The following is a 27,411-nucleotide window of genomic DNA, read 5'->3' on the forward strand; positions in this document are numbered from 1 at the left end:
CACGAAAACGGTGTAAAACGAAGCCCTTGGAGCAGAGCTTGTTTTAAAATGTAAGTTGTTCAAGCCCTTGAATTCATCTTTATAACCTTATAAAGTGTAAAACGATTGATGAATTAAAGCTTTTACCCATATATATTTTAATTAGACGTATTTGTATATATGTAGTTTATTGCACTACATAAGCTTGTTGCTGTATAAGCTACCATAGCAACAAACACAATGCAACGGGCCCCGTTTTTTCACCAGTTCCCTCCTCGCCACAATTGCAAGAGGCGAGACATTTCTGGTGACATCACCACGCAGCCTCGTTAGGACTGTTCCATTTGTGTGACCAATAGGCTACTAAGGAGGAGTCTTCATAGAACAGTCCTACCGAGGACCCACCTTCCCTCGGCAGCAGCCCGGGGTTTGGAATGCAACTACTGACACATGAATAGATTTTTAGACACATATTGTTAGCATGACATGAAAGACAGTTTTGTTCAGTCAGTCTGTGGCCTAGTTGCATCTTGTCACTCAGCCAGCTGTGGTTTTTTAGTTTTTTTATATTTTTAAACGCTTTTTAAATATAACAAATATCATCTGATATTAGAAAGAATTTGGCTTAGGAAGAGTTTCAGCTTCTCACATTATTCTACCCCAACCTACGTAAGTCTGCTTCATCACGGTAATGTCCACTGGCAAAAAACATATTTGATGCTTCACTTTCAATGACACTCTGTGTCAGAGCAGAAAAGAGGTCATGTACAGTCTTAAAGTCACAGTACACTGTTTAAAAAATGGTGTTTCAAAAAAGCGGCAAGCCTGCCTTAACGTCTTGTACTTCAAAGGGGAAGTCAACAGAAATTAAGACACAGATTATTAGAAGTTCAATTAGCCCAACATTTTAAGGTAGGATGGTAAAGTTAAAACAGCATTTTTTTCAGTGTGACAAAAATAGCCGGTTTAGAATAGAGGTCATAAAGAGAGGTTAGAAAATGGTCATACAAAAATGAATTTTATATATTTTGGTACATAAAATCACACAAACGGTGTTAGGAAAAATAAAATACAAGAGAAATGTATGATATGGGCCCTTTTAAACATAGTACATGGACACAATTGTATCTTTTGGTTTAGATCTAAATCAATAAATTCAAAGCATCAGATTTTCAACGCAACAGGCCTGATTCAACTTGTCAGCTAATTAACAAGACTCTCCTGAGTTCAAAGAAAGAAATGATGGAGAACCACAGCTGTAGAGCTGAACAATATGGAGAAAATACCTAATTGTGTTTTTTCTGACCAAAATTGCAATTGTGCTTTAAATGTGATCATTTTATATACGTTACACTGCAGGCCTGTTTTTTTTTCTCAAGAATACTAGCACATTCATTTTTTCAGTCTTGAAGCTTGAACACACAATGTAGTGTACCAGACTGCCAGTTTACAAGCTCTGTGTTATTAGATTACATTTTCTCTCTTAAAACTTTGTAAGACTATGTTGAATAACATAGGATACAATCAAAATCATTTTGTGATTTAAAAATTACACTCAATTTCAATTTAAGAACAATTAAACTGCTCAGCCCTGCACAGCTGTAACAAGTGCTTGGGGTTTGGACAGATACTACAAACCAAGAAAATGCAACCAAAAAAGGCAACTAAAAAAAAAAAGTAATCCTCATGTATCCACAGCCTTTAATTCGCAGTCTCCTCTCATCTGCTGATCCTTTTGGATAAAGAATGGGCCTGCGACATCCCCTGAAGGCAGAGCTTAGGTTATTCAGCTCAGTGTTTGCCTGAAATGTGTTCTCATGGGTCTTCTTACTGTGAGAGCACATCAGGGCTGCTCTTCCCTTCAGCTGCCAAGCCCTGCCCCCACCCCCACCCCCCCCTTCCCGTCCTTCTGTCATTCCCTTACTCCATTTTGCTCTGCCCACTCTCTGCACAGAACGGAGGTGGTTATATAATATTCACATTACGGTTGGGGCTGTGCTCACAAACTCCTGGCCTCAACCAATGGCGTCCCGCTACACACATGCAGAATAAAGGAGGTCATGCAGATCATGGGATTATCCGATTCATCTACCCAGAGACAGCTAGACACACACATGCAAGATATTCTACCCCCCACCCCTTCCTCTACGCAGAGCTATGACAGTCTGAGGGGGACTTTTTAGTCGCCGGAGAGAAACTGTTGCATTTTAAAAGCAGGCCTTGTTTTCCTAATCATGTGATTTTTACAAATGTAAGTGTTGCTTAGGGACAGATTCAAAAAATAATAATTAGGACACATATTACAACTACTACATTTTTAAGTTTGCTATTACTATTCAAGTTAAAAAGTTGGGGTTTTAGGGGGTTGGGGTGTGTGGACAGTAACTAACAGCAAATCCAAAAACATGAATGTCCACTTCCTCCTATGCTAAAGGTCGCGCTTATGTTCGTTCTCTTTGACCAATAAAGGGTGATTAGCAAACTTCCCTCCAGCCAGTTTTTCATTACCGCCACTTTCCACTAAGGCTGCCAATGAAACACTGAATGTTCATTGAGAAAAAAGAAACAGCACTCTCGCGTTTGGCCTAAATATGATTGAGTAGCATTTCAATAGGCACAAACTGCTGTGAGACACAATGTTGAATCTTACCTTGAATACTCTGCTTGGAGGCATGTTTTTATAATTTTTTCTTTTCAAAAATTCTAATGGTTACCATTGGGACTAAGTCAAATTTCTCCACAGTTCACACAATTTGATTAAATTCTTTTGAATTAAAACTAAAATTATGCTCCCTAACCCTTCATCAATGTTCCATCTCAAATTCAAGGTACGCTGCAGTACAGCGACAAAACATACAAATTACACAGCTGCATGTTAAAGTCACTAGCAAGTCTGAAATCTTAGCCTTTGGGTCTTGATTCAAGCCTCAATTTACAGCAGTGTTACAATGTTCTGCTCTGTTACTGGAAGAAATACAGCCACAGAATCACGTCTGTTTGCAGTCACAAATAGTGTGTATATGAAATAAATGCCTTAAAGCCATACATAATCAGTAATATTCAGAAGTAGCCTGAAATATTTACTGAATATAAAACATACAAAGCATACAAAGTAAAAATACATAACCTGAATGTCTGTTACAAGCTTCAAATGTCAACCTGAAAATAATCTAAGGCAAACCAAACTAAGAAACTGATGTCCATTAAACCAAGCTTCCAGAAATGACTGCCATTTTCCAAAAAATAGAAACTTACAAAATGTATAACCAAAACCAACAACCATTATCACTACTAAAATGACATTCAGTGTGATTAAGTTTATCTTTGGACATTTTATCAACACAATATTGTAATAATATCATAGCCTCTGATAAAAGGTGAGGTAATTATCACACACAATGGGTTTCACACTTCTCAAAATACTGACACTTGCTGCTGCAATCAAACCTTGAATCTGAAAAATCTTTGCATTTGACACTAAAAAACGTAGTGATTTTAATTATTTTTACCTCACAGACCTTTAAAATGCCTGCAGTGCAGAAAATAAAGTCTAATACCTGACTAATACAGCAGAATTTGGATCAGCATCTTACAGTTCTATATAAGGTTCAAGAATAGAACCAGGTAAGTTTGTAATAATACAATATGTAAATATTTCTGACAATGATCAGTTTAATATTATGACAACACATCATTTTGTTAATTTAGCTTCCAGTTCAAGTAAGGACCTCTTGGAATAAGATTAAATGTTCTGGTACACTATTAAAAGTTAAGAAGGTAAATGTTGAAAAACCCTTTTATAACCACAAACCACAAACATTTCTATGCGATAAGTTTCAGCAGATTCAGGAGATTGCCTTTTAAAATTAGGGTGCGTAATACCAAGAGACATGGCATAATTTACTCCAGTGACACTTCAAAGTACCAAGGACCAAAGTGAAGTTTCAATGGAAACTAAGGCTCACTTAGAATGGTGAAGAACCATTAAATTGCATCAGAACACATGACTTCCCCAATGGCAAATATGCTTGCACAAGCGTCAGCCTCCCATTCATGTATATATAAACAGTCTTAGCTTGCTCCACTGTTTCTGATGGTGAGAAGCTGAACTACTTCCACCCAACTAGCAAGTAGTAGACCATAGTTAAAAAAATGCAAACAAGTGTTATGAAGTGTTATGAATGACATAACATTCAATCATTCATTCCATAGAACATCTAAGTCTAGTGTTGCAAGTTTCTGGTTAATTAGCCTTTACTTGCTGTGGCTTCTTATTCACCAGCTTCTTCTTAAAATTTTCTGTTTCACCTTAAATAGTGCAGCACTGGCGAATAAGCCAACTTCACTGTTGCCCATGATATGTTGTCCATTGTTATAGCAACTAATGTTAAATGATGTAAGCACTTGTGTTTTGTGTGTGATATTCCAAAAGGTTTCCTTCTGAATATGGCCATGGGGTAATTTTCAAATGGCTTGTCTACAATGAAAAAGAGTAGGTGGTGCTCATCATCCTCACCATAGCAATGTCTCTGGGACACGACGCTTGCTAGCCAGCCCCCCAAAAACTGACATCAGTCCCTGGCTTAATATCATGTTACTTTTATTTAACATTGGCGCTGCAGGATAAATTGTGTTTTTCTCGTTACTGCAATACAAGTTTCGACGCTATAACCATTGTTAAGAGCAGTGACGACAGAACAGATCAAGCCTCACACACGCCACACGAGAGAGACGTCATTATATTGCTGGCACAAACCGTTAGAAGTGCTTCTCCGCGCTGGGACTGAATCCTGCTCTCCCATGGGGTAGACAAGTAACTTAATAGGCTAAACAGCCAATTACAAAACACACACATGCATAGCTCAAAAAAAACTACCCCAACCTAAACTACAAGCCTGTAAAAACGCTCCAAACATTAGAATTGCTCTCACACCCAGTACTGTGTTTTATGTGTGAGTGAGACAATAATAACTACTGTCACAACATATTTAATAATGATAAATAAATAAATAAAAATATTTATTCATTCTTGTGAGCCTATGAAAAATAAATACATTCATTTGTTTTTATAGCCTTTACTAAAAAAAGCTGTTAAGGTAATGCTGACTGACTCCTTTCAGTACCAGAAAAGTGTGCTTGCAGTTCTGATGTAAGCAGCTGTGAAGATTTCTTTTCTTTTTATTTTGCACAATAGTATTCGTGGGGCAATGGTGCTTTTGTAACTTTAGATTTTGCTAATCGCTTAATGGAGAGGTTAGTTAGATTTGTGTTCACATATCCAAAAAAGCCTGTACTTTTGTCACAACCCATCAGACCCGTTGCTTCTCATATCATCATTGCGATATCCTACAGTTTTATCTGACTTCACATTTTATGTCAATATTATACAGCCCCACTTAGCACAATCAAACACTGATTATGGGTTTGTACACCTTTTCAACAATGGAATTCCATGACTTTCCATGACTTTTCCATGACATAAAACTAAATTTCTATGCCAAACATTTAGCATAGTGCTGGGTGACTATACTATACTGGTATACCATGATACTAACATACCATTTCCTGTTTCAGTGATAATTTTAGCGATTTTTTTTGGATAGAAAAGGACCGTTTAATTTTGTGTATTTTGCTCATGGTATGCAGCTCCTTGATATTTTACATTATACATAGTTTAAATTAACGTTAAATTTAAAAGCACCTGACAGCATGATGCTGTGGTATGTCTGAGAATACCATGATACTGAATTTTATCAGTAACCGCCCAGTAGTGATTTAACAGACAACTGTTCAGAAGAAAAAGACCTACATTTCTAAATATTAATTTAATAATTACATATTATTAGCTAGTAAGTCAAAATGCAGTTTAACTGGATTGAATGCCAGTGAAATTGAAATCTGACCCGTGTACGGATCTCTGCACCAGGTTTAACACCCCGACCTCAGAGAACAGGCCTGTCATTCTGCTCAATACATTAATATTCCATAATTTCAGATAATTTCAGCACGTGATGTTTGTTAGCCACCACTATGCAGACCAAGCTCTGTGAACCTGAAGCAAACACATTAGCATTTACAGCAGTGCTTCCGTCGGTGAAGTTTTCTCTTTGATGTGGTACGATAGAGCTCTCATTCACACGCCTGCAGAGATAAACCTGTGCATCAAATCTTCCTTCTAATACATTCATTTTGAATAAAGCGCCACATGCTTTGTGTGCTAAGGGCCAATTTACACAATTTCGGAAGTGCACGACCAGCACGGGGGGTCCTGCAATTGCGTAATTTCTGGCGTGCACACTCTCGCACTGCTTACAGTGGTTCAAGTATAAACCTAGCTTGACTCACAGTGTAGAAGCATTGTGTGAGAAACAGCAGAGGTGTGTTTTTCCTCTCACATTCAGCCTGTTAATTCATCTTCTGCACTGTTTGTATGTCAAAACATCTCAAACAACACACGCGTCCTACACACGTCCTGAATGTTAGCTAGCCGAGATTCATATTAACAACATGTCAGTAAAGCAGGTCCACAAGCAGATACATCAGTCTCAGTGCTTTTTGCGATCTAGACTCTTCAGTGCTTCAAATGAACCACATCCACGGAAATGTCCAAGAAATTCCATGATTTTTCCAGCACATTATTTACCATGACTTTTCCAGGATTTTCATCACTGTACAAACCCTGATATTTTTGTTTTATTATTTTATTATTAATATTAAATGAATGTGTTAAAATAATATTTTATGTAAAAAAAAAACGAAGAAGAAATGTATTCATTAATAAAAGCTTACAAGATTCTGCTGGCAAGATAAGTGCATGATTTAGTAAATAGAGCAAACAGCATAAATTTAGTTCCATAAATTGTTAAATGAAAGATCATTCTTTGGAAAATTAGTGTATTAAAAGCTATTAAATTAAATTACAACATTAAAACTGAAAGGCAGATCGGATCTAACATTTTTGGAATGACAGCTGATTTGTTTAAAAGGAAAGAGAACTGTTAATGTAGTACATTGTAACTATTGCAGGAAATGTCAGAAGGTCCATATTAGCTCCCCTATCAGGAACATGCTACCTAATTAAAACATCATAGATCTGTGATGACTATGTCACTGTTGCAAATTATGAAATAGTGTAGCTATGTTACAATGTTCAGAGCTAATTATGGATGTTGGCCTGTCATTAGATACAAAACAGAAGGGGGAACACGCTGCAAGACAAACGCTGTGGCACTGGAGAACAGTACTGCAACCAGCACAGCCCTCTCAGCAAAATAATCTGAGCCTCCATTTTAAAAGACTGATAGTGGAACAAACGATCTACAGTAAGGCCTGACCGAGAGTGACCAAGGCATCGCAGCCTCAGACAGGCTTACTAAACAGTAGTCCACAAGGAGATGAGAGAGGGGCCAGGCATGATCAAAGCAGTATGCCATCACAGATGTCCACAATGTATGTCAATAACTGACATTTACAAGCCATTTCTGACATGCTGAGTCATTGCAGCTTGGAGACAAGTAACTTGACTAAAAGTAAATGTTCAAATGGTGTTCCTTTTCACTGCCACAGGGCACCAATAAAAGATTTCATGGCTCGTTCAGAGCGAACCCAATTCAATTACTGTCTGACATGTCCTCAGCGCTAAAGCAGACAAATGGCGAGGGAACCAGCGAACATTGTGCCATTTCCCTCTTTCTTTTATGTGATTACCCTTCATTTAACACATTATAGCTGTAGCAAAGCTGACGGAGACACACTGTTTATTGTATGTGGCAACAGATTAAAGTATCTTAGGACAGTCTTCCCCTGTAAACACAAATTAACATTACAAAAAGAAAAATTAAGCAGACTTCCTGGCAAGAACATTAAACATAACATGGTAAAAAAGGTCAAAATATGTCTGTGTAATTTTGGAAACCATGGATACTGAAGACTCCCTTGCAATACTTACATGCCTGAACGGAAAAGGATGCAATTTACAAATTCTTGGGTATCTGCCATGGTTAAATAAAACACGCCCAATGGGGAGTGGCAGGTTAGTGACAAATACACGCCCCACTTCCTATGCGATGTCCCGCGTCAGGCCAGAATTTGCGACATTAGTAAATGTTCACTCACACGGACATGCTGTTAGGAAGATGCAGTGTGGGACCTTGTTAAAATTGGTCTTATATAGACGTCAGGTGGTTTTAACATTGCACATGACAAACACGAGTCTTTTTGGCAACGATGGATAAAATAACAGCTTTAACATCTGGTTATAAGCTAGTCAAAAAAAAACAGTAAATGCTGGATTCAGCTATGTGAGAGCGTTTTCATTAGTAAAAAGAGTACATGTGAAGAGCAGGAGAGCTGCCACATAGCCACCTGGCTTGCCCTCAGGAAGTGCAGTAAATTGCGGGAAGCCCATGTCCTTAGCTGCCCTGCCTATTAAAGGCAGAGAGACTGGAAGCGGTTACACACCTGTTATCAAAATGAGCTTATAAAGACGTGACAACAAATGTGGTTGAGGCAACATACTTGCAAGTACTCTCAGGTAAACTATCATTTAACAAAAAATTAATTAAGATAGAAAACTGAGCAAAATAAAAAATATACATACAAGCACCAATTCAAAGAGGAGGTCTCAGTAGACTTATTAATGCAGTCACAATTACATTTTTCAAACTACAGGAGGCCAGAAAAAAAAGATGTCAAAGATTCACATATAAGTCATTTTAAGAGTAACTGACTCCAGCTTCTCCATTTAATATACACTCACTGTACATTTTAGCAGTTCCTTACCATATAGGTGCACTTTTTATTTCTACAATTAGACTGTAGTCCATCTGTTTTTCTGCATACTTCATTAGCCTTGCTTTACCCCATGCATCAGTTGTCAGGAGCCCCCACAGGACCACCACTGAGCAAGTATTATTTGGGTGGTGGATCATTTTCAGCACTGCAGTAACACTGACCTGGTGGTGGCATGTTAGTATATGTTATGCTGGTACATGTGTACCAGATACAGCAGTGTGGCTAGAGTTTTTAAACACCCCAGTGTAACTGCTGGACTGATACTCCACCAATCGAAAAATATCCAGCCAGCAGTGTCATGTGGCCAGAAACTGACCAGCAATGAATGACTAGAGCTGTCATCTCTTTACACAGTGGATCAACAAATTAGAACTGCCTAATAGAGTGGACAGTAAATGGACACAGTGTTTAAAAATTCCAGCAGCATGTGTCTGATCCACTCGTACAAAAACAATACTCACTAACACACCTCTACAATGTCAGTGTTTCTGCAGTGCTGAGAATCCACCCAAATAATACCTTGGGCAGCAATGGTTCCGTGGGGGTCCTCACCATCAATGAACAGGGTAAAGAAAAAATGCACATGGTGAGAGAACATGATTAAGTGGGCAATGAGAGTAGATGCAAGACATTGGGACCTACTGAAGCGGCCAGTCAGTGTATAGTCCACACAGTGAGAAATAAGAAAGCTATGGTTTATCAAAGTTATGGTTAAGAGGATTTATGAAGTATAGAATATTACAACTGGTGATTAATTGGTCTAACAGTGTTAACTAGGCCTTTTTATCAGCACTCCCTGCAGGAAGTACAATGGAAACTTGGGCATGCACATGATTAATGAGTTTAATAAAAGGTATTTAACAATAATAAGGAGAAAAACAGCAATTACAACACCCCCCTATATATTAAAAAAAAAGTTTTGTGCCATAGAAGTGTCAGGTGAGGAGTTAGAAGAGGAAGTAGAAAAGAGGTCAGCTGAGAATGGCAGAGCTGCAACCTGCACCATCCTTCACATATACAGCACTTGCTTGACATCCACCCACCAGCCACGTTCAAAGGCATGACATGGAAGACGAAGTGTACGTGCAGACCGTGTGAAACGAAAGAAGAGGAGTTCTGTTATGTGCAAGAAGTGCCCAAAATGACAGAGGCTGCATTATAAAATCTACGCTTGTAGTATTTGCTGTCAGGACCCTGACTAAAAAATAGAACCATCCCAGAGCCACAGACTTTATGTAGACAGTATTTTTTCCTCATGCATGATACAATCCTGTGTTATAAACATTTTGAATGACAACTGAAAAGTGCTTGGTAAATTTCCATTATTTCAGATGTATTTTGCTTAGATCAGTCTAGTTAATATAAAACAGCCATAACCACCTTTGTCCATAAATCAGTTCTGTAAGCTAATCAACTTCTCTACAGCTTTTATAACAAACGGGGAGCTTTTTTACACTGCAAATTATCATTCTTTAAACAATCAATAACACATGATTGCTTTGGAGTCCTCTGCCTTCGACATATTGTAGGACAGTTGTATACCTAACTGATTGGATAGCATCATTCTGAATCAACAGGGAGCGACAGATTGAGCAATGCTTTCCAGCATGGACATCCTGGCCACCCATGCTTGTGACATCAGCGCAAATCAAACTCAGCTCCCAGGGACAGGATGCAAACTTCTTAGCTGATGGCACTACTCAAGAGCTGGCAGTACCAGAAATGTTTAATGTCTAGAACGTGGACTTCTCATCAATGCAGTCACTGGTAAGCATCATGCACTTTCAATATAAAAAATATAAAAACTACAATAATTTCATTATCTTGACGAGCTCTTTCGATAAATGCATCATTGCGATAACAGAACGGGTCAAATTACCTTACATGCACACTACGCAAGTGATGTAATTATTGTATTGTTATTGTAGCATTAGGAGCTGTGTCTAATATTATTGCATTGGTGTGCTCTCTCCTGCTCCCACATGTTAGGGCAAGTAACTTAACCACTCTGCCATGCAGTCAACTACAAAACACACAAAAATATATTGCTTATATTTATTATAGTGGAGTCACATATTAATACAGCAGTTTTAAACAACAAGCCTGTATCGCCATTTGGAACTTTTAAGATATTACAAATATGTTTACTGGTTTTGTCATTTTTGTGCCTACAGAGAAAAAGCTGTTCAGGCCATGCTTTCTGTTTTTTTAATATGCTTGCAGTTCTGCCCTAAGTAGCCACCAGCAATTATTTATATTTTGCACTTTGCACAAGAATGAATAGTGATTTCTGCTATAATATCCAACTTTATGTCCATACCACACAGCCCTAAATTACATATGGCACTGTACAAACGTCTTGATTCACTGTACGGCCCAAACCATATGGACACCTAATCATCACACCTATATAAGCATGTTGGACACCCCTTCCAAAACCATGGGCATTAATGAAGTGTGCTGTAGCATTAACATTACCTTTCACTGGAACTAATGGGCCTAGCTAAAACCCTGAAAAACAACCCCACACCATTATCCCTTCTCCACCACACCATTGTCACTATGCATTCCGGTAGCCAGTGTTCTCCTGGTATCCATCTAATCTAGATTTGCCTATCAGACTGCCATATACTGAAATTTGATTCATCACTCCAGTACACGTTTCCACTCCTCCAGAGTCCAGTGGTGGTGTGTTTTATACCACTCCAGCCGATACACGCACCGTGCATAGTGATCTTAGGCTTGTGTGCAGCTGTTTGACCACTGAAATCCATTTAATGACACTCCCAACGCACAGCTCTTGTGCTGATGTTGCGTCCAGAGTCAGTCTGGAACCCTGTAGTGAGTGGTGCAACAGAGGATAGGCGATTTTTATGCACTATGTGCTTCAGCGCTTGCCGACCCCACTCTGTGAGTTTGCTAAGCTGTTATTGCTCCTAGATGGCACACATTTCACAATAATAGCACTTACAGTTGACCGGGGGAATCCAGCAGGGAAGAAAATTTCATGAACTGACATGTGGGAAAGTTGTCTATGCCATTCTATGCCACATTTGAAGTCTCTGAGCTTTTTACTATGAACATTCTGCTGCCAATGTTGTCTATGTAGATTGCATGGCTATATGCTTGATTTTGTACACGTGTTAGCAATGGGTGTGGCTGAAACACCTGATCTTAGTAATTAGGAGGGATGTCCACCTAATTTTGGCTATAAAATGTATCTTATAAGCTTGTTTGAAAAACACAGGGTCGTTTCCAGATTTCTTCTCAATGCCCTATGCTATTTCATTAATTTGTTCAAATCAACCACCAGCACAACTGATTTAATTTAATAAAGGGCTGATTAGTCAAACCATGACAACTACAAATATTACTGGGCTGCCACAAGGAGAGGTTTGGAAATGGTTAAACGAACCCACTGACACACATAAACTTACTGTATTAATATTATTTTGAATTTATTCTAATCTTAGTGTTCCTAAGCAAATAAACACTTACTGCTCAGTTAATTTGATTTTTAGATATAATTTTCTAAAGCATTTGCACACTACTGTACATGCAAATCTGTGTATGCAAAAGCACATGTACTGATCTGCCATATTTTCAAAGCTAGTCTGGAAATTCTTGCTCTTTCTTAATTACAGTAGTAGGTCAACACAGTGTTGATCCTCAGGGAAGCAACACCGTACAGCCTCTAATAAACTGACGTAAGACATGTAGACCACTAAGTAAACAGAACACATTTCATTTCTCTTACCCTTCATGTAGTCCTACACCACAAATAGATTTACCCTCCAATGATTCTAGCTATTGAGTAGTAAATCTCAAACATTAGCAAATAAGCATAGAAAATAACTGTCAGTTACAATGCCAAAAACGTTGGATGCATCCAGAATAGGATTTCAGCAATTCATTGCATCCTTTAACATAATTTCATTTATGACCAACGGATATTACGTTCATCCGTCATGTTCTGAACACGGATCAGAGTTGGGTAATTTAGCACACAGCTCAGACCATCACATCACAGGCTGGTTAATGTTTAATGCTTTGTAAGACATGGTGGATCTTCTGGTAATGTAACATTATTGAGCATATCATATAGGCTAAGCAGATAACATGAAAAGTAGGGCTTTCTGAGAGGAAGCCATAAGTGGTAAACACGAGTGCTCACAAGACCTCAGTGGCTCTCCTTAGCAACCAACACTATGGAGACCTGCTTTAAAAAAAATCAATAATTTGTCCTGTTGTACACAGAGTATTGCACGTTTGCAGATGAAATCTGACAGTAAATACAGTTTTAAACATTTTATTCATATCAAAAGTATAAAAGTATTCCATTTTGATTTATTGACGCAATAATTTCTTTTGACTTCCAAGCTAACAACCAAATCAGGCCCAACATGCAGTCACACATCAGTAAGAAATGTCAGTGTTCCTACAGATGATTCTTACTAACAAGCATTTTGATGAAACCATTTTCACCTTTTCTTTTTTAGAGACTTAATTTAAAGACTGCTTTCCCATAGCACAAGCAATTTAGTTTTCTACTTCCTACTTTTGCTGCAAACAGTGGAGAACTAATTTTGGCATGGAAAAAAAAGCCATTTGGCAGAGAGAAAAACAAAGCTGAGTGGAATGTAATTAGTGGATGAAAAGCTCCTTTTCCAGGCGAGGAAAAGGTTTCGCATAGAAGATGGTAGACATTAGAGGAAAATCTCCAGCAGTGCGTCACAGCAAGAGTTAAATTCTTTTAATGCTGTGTTGCAAAGGGGGGGTGGAGTCCTGCCAGTAATCATGAACGAAAAAGAACAGCAAATGGACAGACAGACAAAATATAGAGAGAGTACATAATATGGAAGTGTGTGTGAGGGAACATGGCTCACTAAATCTAACATGCAGGACCCTCAAAGTAAATAATGAATTATGTGACAATCTGGGCTATGTTTTGCTGCCAGTAGGGTTACTATATACAATCTGGACTGGTGCGTTTGGTCATCTGCTAATTGGCACTGAAATTGTGCAGTCATGCCAGGCTGGCAAAAAGTTATAAAATAGGCTCTTGCACAGGGACTGCTTTAAATACATAACAACTCAGATGTAAAGACATGTCAAGAGATGTCAATCACTACAAAATGAAATCTTCACCATGGGTACAAAATGTTATGCACAAAAATGAATACAGTGTAAAAAAATATCACCACTGTTGCTGCTACAGGGAAAATTCTGCGCACCATACTGCCACTTTAACTCCATCCTTTCAATCTTCAAACCAACGAGTTACAGCTGCATCCCTTCCACAAAAGCTCTTTCAAAAAGGATTCACTGACATTATAGCAGCATTCCAAAAGCTAGGCCACAGCCGAGAAAGGTGGGTCCTGTGAAGGTTCCTCGTTTGTACTACATACAACAAAACAAAACGGCCTACGGCAACTTCGTCATGTCATTGGAAAGGAGTCAGCGCATGACATTCGATGGAGAAAATACTGTTGACGTAAATGATAAACAGCTGAAAGGAAACCACTGATGTGAATGATGTAATGTGGTGTTCCAGGTGGCATTTTTATATGCTTCCCAAGGAAAATCACACTGCATGGCTAGCTATTTACAGGCTGTGGTTGGGGTAATATACTGATGATAGATGATAATAAAGCTGGAGCTGCCCCTCTCTTCACTGTCAAATACTGCGCAAAGCCCGCTTGATGTTGTCCAAGGTTCGAGAAACTGTTCAGAGTGAAATGGGCAGAGCAAACTAATGACTCTGAATTAAAGTTGTCCAGGATCCTGTTAAAGATGTGTGAGCTGAAGTTTGCTTCCTATTTGCCAGCTTGTTTTGCAATTTTTTTGTTCCACCTTAAATGGTGCAGCAGTTACACTGTACAAGCTGTAGCATTTAAGGTGGAATGCAACATTTGATTAAGAAGCTGACGAATAGGAACATCAACCATGCCTGCTGACAGTCTGATTCCTTGGGAGGGGTATGAAAAGTGTGCCACGGAACTGGAACGCCACAGACTGGAACCGTCAATTTCTGTGCATAGTCTGCCATTTTCATTGCTGCTGCTTTCATTTGTCATTTTTTGTTCTTCACAACACCTGCTGGCCGAGAACATGAACAGATGTGTGTAAATTTTGGGGGTGTGACGTAAATATTAATGAGTCAAGACAATTATTTAACATGTTTAGGCCCATTATACTGCCCTCTTTTGCAAATGTGGGATTTGCATTTGAGGGAGGAAACAACAGTGAGGTTCATGATATGTCAGTTTCATGTACCGAACTCTCCTTATTCAACTATGCCAATGTAAACACAGTTCTATAAGAGTGTCTATATACTACATCAAACTTATCTTAAAAGTTGAGTAAAATTTGTTTTTTTGTGACATGGGCCCCTTCAAACTGGCGATAGAGAGAGATATACCAGAAAACATTGGTCTATGTTGAAACTGATAATGAAAGCTGTTGCTTAAAATGTCTAACAGTGTATTTTCAGTGGGGTGATGTTCCAATCCCTGCCTTATATCTCCAGATTTCACCTCTTCTTTGAAACTGGAGGCCATCTGTATAAGCACGGTCTAAAACCGGGCTTTCAACTAGATCCACTGTATATGCAACACATCTGCAAGTTCACTGTGTGTTCAGCTGAAAAAATAAACATTTTGACTGTGACACAAATATGCTAACCTGCAGATAAGATTTCCTTGGGATGCATATGCCAAATTCCAAAGGGAATAATGCTCCAACACCAAAAAACACTGAAAAACCTGTGACCAAAGGGAACCATAAAAAGGCAGAAATGCAATAGCCTGGGGGTAAAGCCGCAACTTTTAGCTCAACTGGCTCTGATCCCATTTACAGTACCATACCGTTCCTCCTCCACCAATGACATTAAGGGGAGGACATGCATGCCTTTGATGGAGACAAACAGACCAAAAACTTGTACCTCACAAACAAGTCCAAGCAGAAATCTGGTTAGCACAGCTCCTTATAAAGAGACAATCATAATTAGGCTAAACTATCTGATGCCTGCCAGCATCTCCAGGGTGGGCTACATTCCACCATTTTAAAGAACACACTGCATTGGGTGATTTGCCTTCCTTTATACTAGGGCTGTCATAATGATTATATTAAAATTTATTATTAAAAAAAAAAAAAACTGATTAGATTTTTTTTTGATGATCAGCAACAATAGGTTCACAGCTTCTTTGATTATAACGTGCACTTTTAATTCTCCTATCCGAATCTCAGTCAACTTATAAAGAATAATCTGTCGATAACTTAATTACTCAACAACAACCGTGATAGCACTACTCTACACAAATGCTCTTTTAGAAAAATGTGTCACCCCCTGACTTCTGAGAAATGTTCACTGCAAGAAGATGACTTTTTTGAGGGCAGCACAGACTGTAGGAAGGAAACGAAGGGTACAAAAAGTTCCTTACCTACATCTGATTGGAAGATTGCTTTGAGAATTCAAAGCCAAACCATCCTGTAATCAGACAGCCTGTTGCAACAGCCAACTCAAGTGTCTCGCTGAAATACAGAAAAGTACTTGCAAAGCAGGGCTGAAGAGAAAGTTATGGTTGTTTGCATAAATTTGGTGCTTGGCTGAGGCTGGCAGAGACCAGAACCGCAGTGTGCCAGGAAAAGGCTGAAGGGAGACGGAGGAGTTACAGAGGGCTCATCTGTTGCGCTTTAACCTTCTTTAAACAGGGGCATACCTGTAAATATCCAATTTGTGCACTGTGGTTAAGATTCTGCCATTTAGTCCATGTATTATGATGAGTTAAAATTTGTACAGCATTGAAAAATTTTCAGTAGCTTAAAAACTGAAAATCGAAAGGAAACAACTTTTCAGTACTGAGGGCCAAAAGCAGTTCAACAGTAACATGAAACGAGCCAACTAAAGGCACAGTACAAAACAAATACTATCAGGTCGACACATCTGTTCTTTAAATGAGGAAAACTGCAGCAACTGCAGTACATCGAAACCAAGATCCACAGTAAATTATGTGTGACCAGATCTGGGTAAACAGAGGTGAAATAAGACAGCAGGGCACTGTAGATAAACATGTTAAAACCAGACCACAATGAACTAAAATTGAATGTTATGAAACATGCATTCTCTATTTATTTTGGGTTTTTCTTTAAGCTGAAACTAAACCCTGTTCAAACACTACATATACACACAGCTCACCCCAATGTGTTTAAATAACACTCTGAATGATCATCTTAAACCGTTAAAAACCAGTCATTTAAACAGGATACACTCTAAAACCGTCTTTAAGAACTTCAAACAGCGTCTGTAATTCTGTGACAATAATTTTCTGATGTGATTTAGACCTGCTTTGGCTTGCACTCCCTTAATACGGTACGTTTCCTTTTGATTCAAAATGTTCAGCTGCTCACGACTATCATATCAATTGCAACGGTGCTCAAAAAGGCTGGTGATGTTTGGATCACTGACACATTATCATACAACACTGGGGCTAAAATCACACTGCCTGATCCTAAACATTAAACAGCAGGCTAGTGCTTTGTAGTGCTAATTGACTGCAGTTCTACAGGTGGGTCTTCACAGAAACAAACACTGCAAGTTAGCACTTATTTCATTTAAAAAGCAGTGCCCTGGAAAAAAAAAAAGAACATCTGTTCAGACAGTATATATGAAGGTAGCAGGGCTCTAAGCTGACTTGTCAGACGACTAATTATTAATATAATTATAATTAAAACTGTAGATATTTTGGTAGTTAAGACCAAATAGCAATTGAGACTCCATATAAGTTTAAGCATTGCTCTTTTTTACTGAACATATTGTTTACCTTCATCAGACAGCAAAGGGTACCTCTAAAGTGGCCACCTTCAAAATATTTTAAAGCCAATTTCAAGAAAATGCAATGTTACTTTCCACAGTACAACTCTTCATATAATGTACCACTTAAAAAAGTAACTGTCCTGTCATATTGTAGACAGCTTAGTTTCTCTTTTAATTCCTCAATGGGCATGCTATGTCCTAGGTTATCAATATATATTGGCAATTTCTGTAACGTTTAGTTAATGTTAATGCCATGTAAAAAGCTTAATAAAAACATTCACAACATTTACAGTGGAATTAACGCTTCCATTTAAGGTGCAAACTAATTATACATTTTGTATCCCCATGTTTTCCAGTGCTGTAAATTAAATTTGTAAATATTTTTGCATACATCAACAATATATTTGAAGTCTCTACAATCCTAATCTTGAAACCCAGAATCACTCAAAACCAATATAAATTCCTGTTGCAAACTTATTTTTCATTTATTAAGGAACCTCCACAGTAATTAAACCTCTCAGTTGATCTAAAACTCTGCTAAATGATAACATTACAGAAAGCTGGCCTGCCTGCGTTATTCAAAATTTATCACTATTTAGTCATCACAAACAGTAAAACAGAAAGCTAATTACAGGCTAACTACTGTCCAATTTCAAGGGCACAGGAACATATTATACATTCAGAAGTAATTTGTACTAGACGCTCTTAAGAGAAGTCTGAGGTGTCACAACAGATGTGGTTTTAGAAGTTAAAGAAACCCAGAGGCTACATGCTACCCTTTATAAAATTTCGACGATGACTTTGCATTATTCATTGGAGAAAAACCACCAAGCGTTTATACTTTAACCTCAAGTCACTGTACCACCAAGTAGGTTAAACCCACATGCGAGAGCAGTAACTGCACTCCAATCCATTCCCTGCAGAATGCATGATTTCCATACGTCACTAGCGGAACTCTTGATGACTAAAATCGATACTAGAGCACAACTGTACCTTGTTTTCAGGACTGAATATTCTGCAATCTATACAATCCTGCAATTTGCAAATCTTGCAAAACAAGAGAAGGAAGATCAAGTGCATGAAAATGCACTATGAAATCCTCATCCTTGCCATAATCTGTTCTGCACTGGCCACTCATGCAAAGAGTGAACTGGACAAATCCAGTAGTTATCAATGCTGAGGTCTACTGAAAAACTGACTCCTGATCTCAGTACAGGCCTATTGCAGAGGCCTATTGTGAGGAATCAACATATAAATTAGAGCAAGTCAGGGACAGCATTGTGTGTTCCTGTCCTACATCCAACAGTATAACCACAGTCTACGTTAAGCTAAAAGCAAAAAAAGCATACTGGCATTTTAACCAGAAAGGGGATGTTTTTTATTCTTGCATCTTAGAGCTCCTAGAATTCGGTCCTGTTGCAGGCAATTCCATTACTTTGATTCGCAGATGGAAGAACAAGTTGAAACAAACCCAACTATTCAAAAGGAGGGGTTGTTAACTTGGTATGATGCACAGTGCGGTACAAACTACTGAAGCACTGCGCCATCTGTGTTTGAGTCTCGGTTTATAACCAACAGCATTGGGCAAAGAACTGTGTAAGCATGACTAAAGATAGGACACTAACAAGCTCAATCAGTGGGTGAGAAACAAAGGGATTCCCTTTTGGATTGACCCTTTTCGCATAAGGCTGGGTTTAACCTGTGTTTAGAAAACTGCCCTACATCATTCCAAAGAACTGTAACACTGAGACCGGTCAGCTAATCAAATTAACTATGTTTATGAAGAGCTGTCCACTATGTCTGACTCCTGAAATTCAATTGTGTCTATCCACTTGACAGACACAGATTTGAATTAAATTTCCTCATTACAAGTAACTGTGCAAATGTGTAAATTAATTACAGGATTCAATAAGGGACAGCTAAGTCTAGCAAAATTTGCCACAGCTGCAAACTTACAAATAATCTAAAGATCTCAAAAACTATTCAAGTGTTTCTAACATCAAAGTTTCAAATCATGAATTTATTCTCTGTAAAAAGAGTGCATAATTAGTTCTGTTTATTTGGATTTAGTGAAGTATGTTGAATAATAATCACTGTTTCTATGTTTTTTGTTCCCTACCACCATACCACCTACTCCTACTACACAGCATCAAAAATACCTAATTGAAATATCTAAGTAGTTGGTCTTATCAGCACCTGTAAGCCAATAAACATGCTTGTTCCAAAATCTAGCCTGCTGAGTGGCTGTCAAAATTACATTCAGCATGCATGTCATTAATACCAGCACTGCTTTATTAATCTCTGTAAATACACCCAGTTACACTACCTCACAGACACTTCTTAAGGCCACACCCACCTCCGGTTTGTAATTTTAAAAAAGGTATCGAAATAATTATCGTTCAGGAAAAGGGCTTGATATCGAAACATTTTAACAATACCCAGTCCTACCTGTCACCTGTAGACAAAGAGAGAACAGCAAGCTTATAAAGAGGTCCATGAAGAACAGAGCTCTCTTCAAATATCCTCAAATATGTGTTCAATCATAAAATATGATTCTGATCTGTCATAGTCCTCATGTTACTCAAATAAACCACTTCCTGATGGTAATTATAGGAAATAATATACACCTCAATTATTCAGCATGTTTACCTACCTAATCAATCAACAAAAAAAAAAAACAAAAGCAACTAACCAAACAAAAATCAGCGATGTGGGATCAAGAGGAAAACACTTACAGGCTTACAGTCTTGCCAAAAAGCTCTGATTTTGCCAAATAAAGTTAGCAAGGTCAACAGTGAAAATGTGATCCTGGATCAAGAATATATTAAAATAATATGTAAGGAAAGTTACAGTCAACTGGCTTCAACCAGAACTTATTAGATTTACGCAGCACAGCAATGGTCCAGAGACAAGTCCAAGTTGATTTAGCTGGAAAAGTATGCTGACCCACATAACTCTGACTTGGCTTTCCTACTACCCTGCAAAATTGTTAACATTCAACACTGCAATTCCTTTGATGGAATAGTAGAGGAAAGTCTGTCAGCTCTTTCTGTGCAAAACACTTGCTTTCTAGCATAAGACTGAGTTGGGAATCATTTTTAAAAGATGTCTAAAAATATACTATCCTTACAGTTACAATGAACAGGTTAACACATTATATGTTTACATGATTTGTGGTAACAATATTTTCTTTATTCATTAACTTGATCTAAAACTAGGAGACCATAACAATAAACTTCATGACATGGCGTTTCTAACATATCCCATCTTGTCCACACAAAAATGGCGCTGTTGATTCAGCATCTGTGCTGTTCAAAATTAAATCCAAGCTCTAGCATTATTCTTTTTTGCCTGAGGTCCCAACCTCATGGGACAGGACAATATTGGAGAAGCGCAAGCAGACATGCTTGTTTAATGTCCCATTCTCAAAGTATTCGTGACATTAACTCATTTCATCCTCTCTGGCTTCGCAGGGCACAGACAACAATATTATGCACCCCGTGTAGCTGTAACAAAGCTTTGCAATGCCCTATTGAGGTAGTGTCATTAATTTTAAAATGAAACTAAATTTTAATATTGAGCTCGCTACTACATATCTACATGTAACTATTTTATAAATAGTAAACTATTTAAGCACGTGACAAGTAAGAGCTAACCCGAGATCAGTATTGTTCCATGGAAATGTCTGAAAAAATAAAAGCCTTGGTGATCTTTGCAACACCTCAGAAAAGGGTATATGAGTCCCTGGTGTGATCCATTCTAGTGTGAGGGGAGCTGCATGGGGCTCACGTGTCTGTGCTTAAAGGCTGGGAGGGCACGGCCGTGAAGCAGAGCTGCACACGTGGCCTCCCAGGCTGAGAAACCGCCCACCCTACACACTAACTGAAACTGACAAATGAAAGCTGCAAATAGGGACAAATATCCATTGTTTGATGACTCCTTGTGTGACAGCCGTGTGGACTGGCTCCAACAACACTGCTTGAGTTTAAGTTGAACTGACAATTCACTGATCAAAGCTTATTATAAAGAGAACAAAGCTTATTGTAATTTAACAGCTATAACAAATTTGACAAATTAGGGTCTGGTGGGTAATTCTGGTGAAGTATTACCACACAAAACCTGGGACAATATGGTCAATATGGGTCAAAGATTATCACTAAAAAAAAAACGTAAAACGTTTATATATCATGTTGTTAAGGAACTTCTTAAGCCTACTTCTTTATTTGCTAACACTAAAAATGTATTTTAATTGCCATGAGTGTAATTTTAATCCGAAATGCTTTATAACCTGAATAGAAAAGGAATAGCATTGACTGTCTTGCCTAAGCAAATTTTCCAAAGCTGATTATTCTGAACGCTTTTAAATTTTAATCACACTTTGATTTAAACTTGTAAGCCTCTGCAGCCTCTTAGCAAGGCATGCAAAGTCAAATTAATAGCAAATGATTGCACATCCTACCTGTTGTAAGTGTAGGTGGGTGGACATGGCTGGGGCATCGCCTCGGTGGGCCTCTGCATTCCTGGTGCGTCCCCATATCCATTGCCCCGAATCCAGCCATCAACGGTCGGCAGTGGAGGATACAAGCCTAAAATGGGCTTCTGGTCAGGTAAGCTCATGGCTGAGGAGGTGTTGGCTCCATAGTGGTACGACTGCCTGTCCATGCCACCAACACCTCCCAGCATTAGTGGCCCTCCGTGGGGCCCCGGCATTCCAGACATCTGGCAGTAGCTCCTTCTCTCATTCTCTTGTTTAATGACCCCAGGCGTGCAAAGCTGAATAAAGTCAGTGTCCTTCTCCGTCTTTATGACTGGCATGTTGACACCAGGTTCCAGCAAGTGCTGTGGATGTTCTTTCCCATTGCTGTTCACATTTTTACAGGTTCCGCTGTTGCCAGTGACAACGGGCTTAATATCCTTCAACATGTTGCTGCTGTCTCCGAGCAAGGCGTCCTCCACTGCCAGGGAGGAAAGAAAGGCAGTGTCCTCTGTCGCATAGAAATCATTAAGTTCCGAAGGTGAGCTGGGCAGGTCCAGACCCTGCAGGATGTCCAGAGTGTTTTCTTCCAGCAGTTTCTCCTTTCCATCCACATCCTTTTCTGGCTGGCCATAGGGCCCAAAGTCATAGCTGACCTTATCCAGAGGGGAAAACTCCTCTATTTTAAAAGCGAACGGCTCAGGGGCCCGAATGATGGAGTTCACTGAGGTAGAGGTGCGATTTAAGTCCGCAATGCTCTCATCCAAGAGAGCAAAGTTATCCCCAACGTTAAGTCCCGGTGGTTCCTTCTGCTTTTGCTGGTGCTGCATCGTGAAGGTTTTAACATACACCTTAGCATCTGGCTCCTGAGTGCTGTGTCCCATTGAGGCTGGTCCTGCTATAGAGAGCTCCCTCTGAACATTACTGCCGTTTAGTCCGTTCGAGATGTCGCCAGAGGCAGTGGTGGTCAACATTGTGCCAGTTAAGTCTGTCAGCAGGCCCCTCATGGTACGCTCCCCTAAAGTCAGATTTTCGTCCGGATTATTGCTGTGTTTCAGCCCACGATCCATCTCTCGAAGCTGTAAGATATTAAGAATGAGAAAAAAAACCTACAAGTAAAACCAAACAAAGCACTCTTACAGACGAGTCCTACCTTGTAAATAAATATAATAAATATTTTAGTGAGAGGATATAAAATATTTCTTTGATAGACAGATAGATCTGAATTTCACCTTTGCCAGATCTGATGTTACACAAATATTCATAACAACCTAAGACAGAGATACAATGACTCGTCACAGCAAGGTTGAGCATTAAAAAAATATTTCTACCTCACTTCTCAACTTTGCTCCCCATGTCCTTCGTCATATAAACTCGTTATAGACGCTGTCGTGCCCCATAAGGCTCATTAACCGCAGTTCATTTATCCGCACGAACCGGAGACGGACTGTGGTGTCTGCTGATGTGCAGGAAAGGCTGAAGGAAGTAAAAATCTTACAATAAAAAACCCCAGACAGTCCTCCAACTAGCCCTCCACAGTAGTGCAACCTGTTGGTCGCGAATGGCCACTGCATCCAAACCAAATCTATGAAGTCAGCACAACTTAATTTATGATAACGTGGGGGGAAAGGGAGATAACCCCCCCCCCTTACAAAGTCACCCGCCGTTTCTATAGGTTAACCGTATACGGTACAGGTCATCGTATTGAGGGAGTATAGTATATTAAAAGCAGACTGAAGCAGAAGAGCAAAGGGCAGGGGGTCCAGCAATAGCCTACCCTTATAACGTTATTCACATAGCTACATGACTAGTATGGGTGCCATTCAGCATTACGGACATGGATCATTTAAAACTATTAAAAGCTATAAAGCGCAGTTACAGTCAGGATATATGTAACGTTACCCGCGTCCGAATGTCAATAGCTGCCTTTTATAAACCTAACGAGAGAGACTAGGAACGAAGCTCTGCTTACCTGCTTGAGAATCACGAAGTACACAAGTTCATTTCCAAGATTTTAATCCAATGTTTTTTCTCCTCCACCTGAAGTCCGACCAGCTAGTCCTGCCTCTACTTCCCCCGCATGTTTGTCACTTGGCTAGCCGCGCTGCGAAAGGCTCGGATGGCGCAACGTTATTCCCGAACAGCCGGGAGATTTTAACCCGAGGTCTGCATTAACCCTAAACCGAGACTGTTTCAAAGTGACGTGTCAAAAAGAAAAGCACTTACAGAGGCGCTAATTCGGCCGCTTTAGTCCACTTAAACAGAAAACAGACCCCTGTGGCAGAGCTGTTGCACTATCCAGACTAACCGCCGGCTCGCAGTGGTGTCGAATGCGGAATCGCCAACGTTACATAAGCAGCTTTGATAGCTGGACGGACGGGCAGCAGCAGGCAACGACCTGCGTGTGGTAATTACGACGCCAGCTAAGCTCTACTGCAGTTAGCTTGTTAGTTAGTTGGTTAGTTAGTTAACTAGTGTTAGCGTCTGCCACTGGACCCTGGTGAACGCCCTCTAAAACTACAGAGCTCCGGCTAACTGAGCAACTGAGCGAAGCAGACAGAAAACTCCGGCGTTATTACTTGTTAACAAACTGTGTTCAGCTCTGTGTCCGTTAAGCAGTGAAAGCACGGCGTCCAAAAGTGCTCGGATGACAGGAGCTACTGACCGTCAGACAGGACGGACATACCCCGTGTCAGACTCACACTTGTCATCTTTTTGGCGTGTGACTTCGCACCAACTATGGTACAGTTTACATACACACAGACAAATGAATCCAAATTTCAGCTCACAGGTTTCGTTTTTTTTTTCGCTTACTTATGGTGTCGACGGGCAGTCAGAGTGAAGTCAGAGAAGCTAACTTAGCTAGACAGCCGTGTTAGCGGTCTAAACGAAAGCTAAAAGCTGCCAATGACAGGGAGCCTAACTTTTCCCCTCCTCTGGTTCACAAGAGAGCGTTCAAAACAGCAAAACGCGGGGAGCAAGGGGCTAAAACACTCCAATTTCAGTTTTCGGGCACTAAAAAGTTGTGAAAAGGACGGGTATTCTGTAAAAAAAGCAGCTAGCCTGCGGCTTAAATGGCGCAGTAACGTTACAGTCCGGAGATAAAGCAAGGGGCGAAGGGCAGGTTCACACCGACAGACAGGAGATAAACAAGAAAAACCAAAAGCTCTTCAGATAAATTCTCTTTTTTAGTTAAAACAGGCAGCTCGAATGAATTCTAGCGTGGCGTAGCCGAGCGTATTGTCCGCTAAATAATGCCCATATGCTCCACAAAATGAATTAAAAATAGAAACAATGCAAGAGACTTTGAACTGCTAGGTAAGAAAGACGTTGACTAATTTACCAAGAAGGGCAGACATGCGCAGACCGCGCCTGGCAGGTTTCTGCCCGCGCGCTGAGAGTCGTATCTATTTCATTAGGTGGTGGGATGCTTGAATTAGGCACAATTAGAGTCATTTTGAATGTTTTAAGCGTTTCTTTAAAGATTTCAAATGATTGAATAACTTTTCTTGTTTTCTGATGCTGCTTTCGGAGTTGTGCTAACTACATGGAGTGACTTAAGCAAGACGAAACAAAGCATATAAACATACTGATTCAATGACAATGTAACGCCACATTCGTCTATGCAGATTTGTTGTACATCTTCAGTGGGCTTTAAGCTATGGTAGTTAAAGGGACATTCCACCCCTTTTTCAAAATTTCTTCATATATAAATCATTAAGATGTAAACAAAGTCATTTAGAGTGGTTTGATGTGATATGCTCCCTTTTAGAGAAACTTGCCAAGTCACAATTTTTCACAGTGGCAGTGATGGGAACCAGACATCTGAAGCCTCCTCACAGAAAGCTGTTACATGAAATGTTTACAAATATGCTGCCTGATGCCTAAGACACTACAGTTTTGAAATAAGTTTTGGCCCAAAACTAAGCCAACACATGCAGATTCACTCCTTGTTTGTGACAGTAAATTAAACAGCTATATATGTGTTGTAAACATTGCAATCCCTGGTTCCTATTACCACCACTATAAAGCAAACAGAATTTTTAACTTTATCTAAAGTGAACCATCAAACCACTCTGAATGACTGTTTACATCTTAACATTTGAATTAAGCAGATGCTTACAAAAAAAAAGTAAAATTCCCCTTTAAAACAAGCAAACAAATGCAAATATTTCACCTAATGGCATATAACATATACTACATGATTTCTCTCTCTCTCTCTCTCTCTCTCTCTCTCTCTCTCTCTCTCTCTCTCTCTCTCTGTCTCTCTCTCTCTCTCTCTCTCTTTCTCTCTCTCTCACTCTCTCTCTCTCTCTCCCCCCACCTAACCACCCACCCACCCATACACAAGTTAATAATCCTATCTTTGTGGAGTTTCTCCACTACTGTTTGCAAACTCAGCCCTAAACATCAGGAAGCAAAGTGAAACATTTTTGCCTTTACTCTTTTAATCATATAAACAAATCTCCCCACAACACCAACAAGTTTTCCACTAGCCTGGAGATATTTGGCCCACACGAAGAGCTATATGTACACACGCACGCTTTAATGTGATTTTAGGACTACGTGGCCTTGCCAGTTTATCTGCTGTAATATGAATTTCAGCTTTATAGAACAGTATTCACCAGCCTGTTTACACTATCAGTGTTTGTAAATAACAGAATATATATGTGCAGTCTTCATAAAGATATAGGTACATTTCTCTGAGCTCAAGAACCAATCAAAAGACCAAGGCTGAATGATAGAGAACAAGTTGGAATGTAACCGCATGCAAGTATTGGGAATACATATTCAGAATACAGAAATTAAGTATCTTTATTTAGTCCAAGTTACCTTTTTAAAAGTCAGAATTCAAAATACTCTTTTAAATTTTAGGAGAATACTTTTAGAATGCTTACCCACCAAATAATAATAATAATAAAAAAAATACACACTTTCTTTAAAGAAACAACATCAATGCTTGTTTATTCACTATTTTAGAATCAATGCATGCTCTTTAAATGAACTCTAAAGAGTAAAGAGTATCTCACTTAATTGCTACTTTACAAACACTGAAGTTCCAGCTAAAGTCTGAGTAAACTGATAAACCAATGTGGTAAACCAGTTATTAATTTTAGTGTTACTGAGCTCTTTTGAGGGATAAATAGGGTGCTTGTGTATTTTGGGACCAATTGCATGTACAGTTGTCATACAGCATTCATGCTAACACATTTTTATCTCAAAGGAAATGAATGGCGGAATTCAAACTTCTGAGAAAATTCAAATTGGACTGCCTCAGATGACGTCACAAAAGACACATCTCTCAAGGCCACTGCACACTGGACATGTCGCATCATGTCGCACAGTGTCC

General features: G+C 39.2%; 1 protein-coding gene across 6 annotated transcripts in view; it reads right to left on the reverse strand.

Moving 5' to 3' along the window:
• LOC118820212 (glucocorticoid receptor-like) overlaps positions 1-25,623 on the reverse strand; it is a 56,140-nt gene extending 30,517 nt beyond the window's left edge. The window contains exons 1-3 of one of the 6 annotated variants that reach the window (XM_036588406.1): positions 24,034-25,623; positions 23,393-23,537; positions 22,047-23,140 (exon numbers count right to left, since the gene is read on the reverse strand). In XM_036588406.1, coding sequence (XP_036444299.1) covers positions 22,047-23,131 — 1,085 coding nt within the window. In that variant the 5' untranslated portion in view covers positions 23,132-23,140; positions 23,393-23,537; positions 24,034-25,623. The remainder of the gene's footprint in view (positions 1-22,046; positions 23,141-23,392; positions 23,538-24,033) is intronic. The other 5 variants (XM_036588408.1, XM_036588410.1, XM_036588405.1 and 2 more) reach the window with 5 other exon arrangements.
• Positions 25,624-27,411: the final 1,788 nt, after the last annotated feature.

This window comes from Colossoma macropomum, unplaced genomic scaffold (genome assembly GCF_904425465.1).
Source record: "Colossoma macropomum unplaced genomic scaffold, Colossoma_macropomum, whole genome shotgun sequence".
NCBI lineage: Eukaryota > Metazoa > Chordata > Actinopteri > Characiformes > Serrasalmidae > Colossoma > Colossoma macropomum.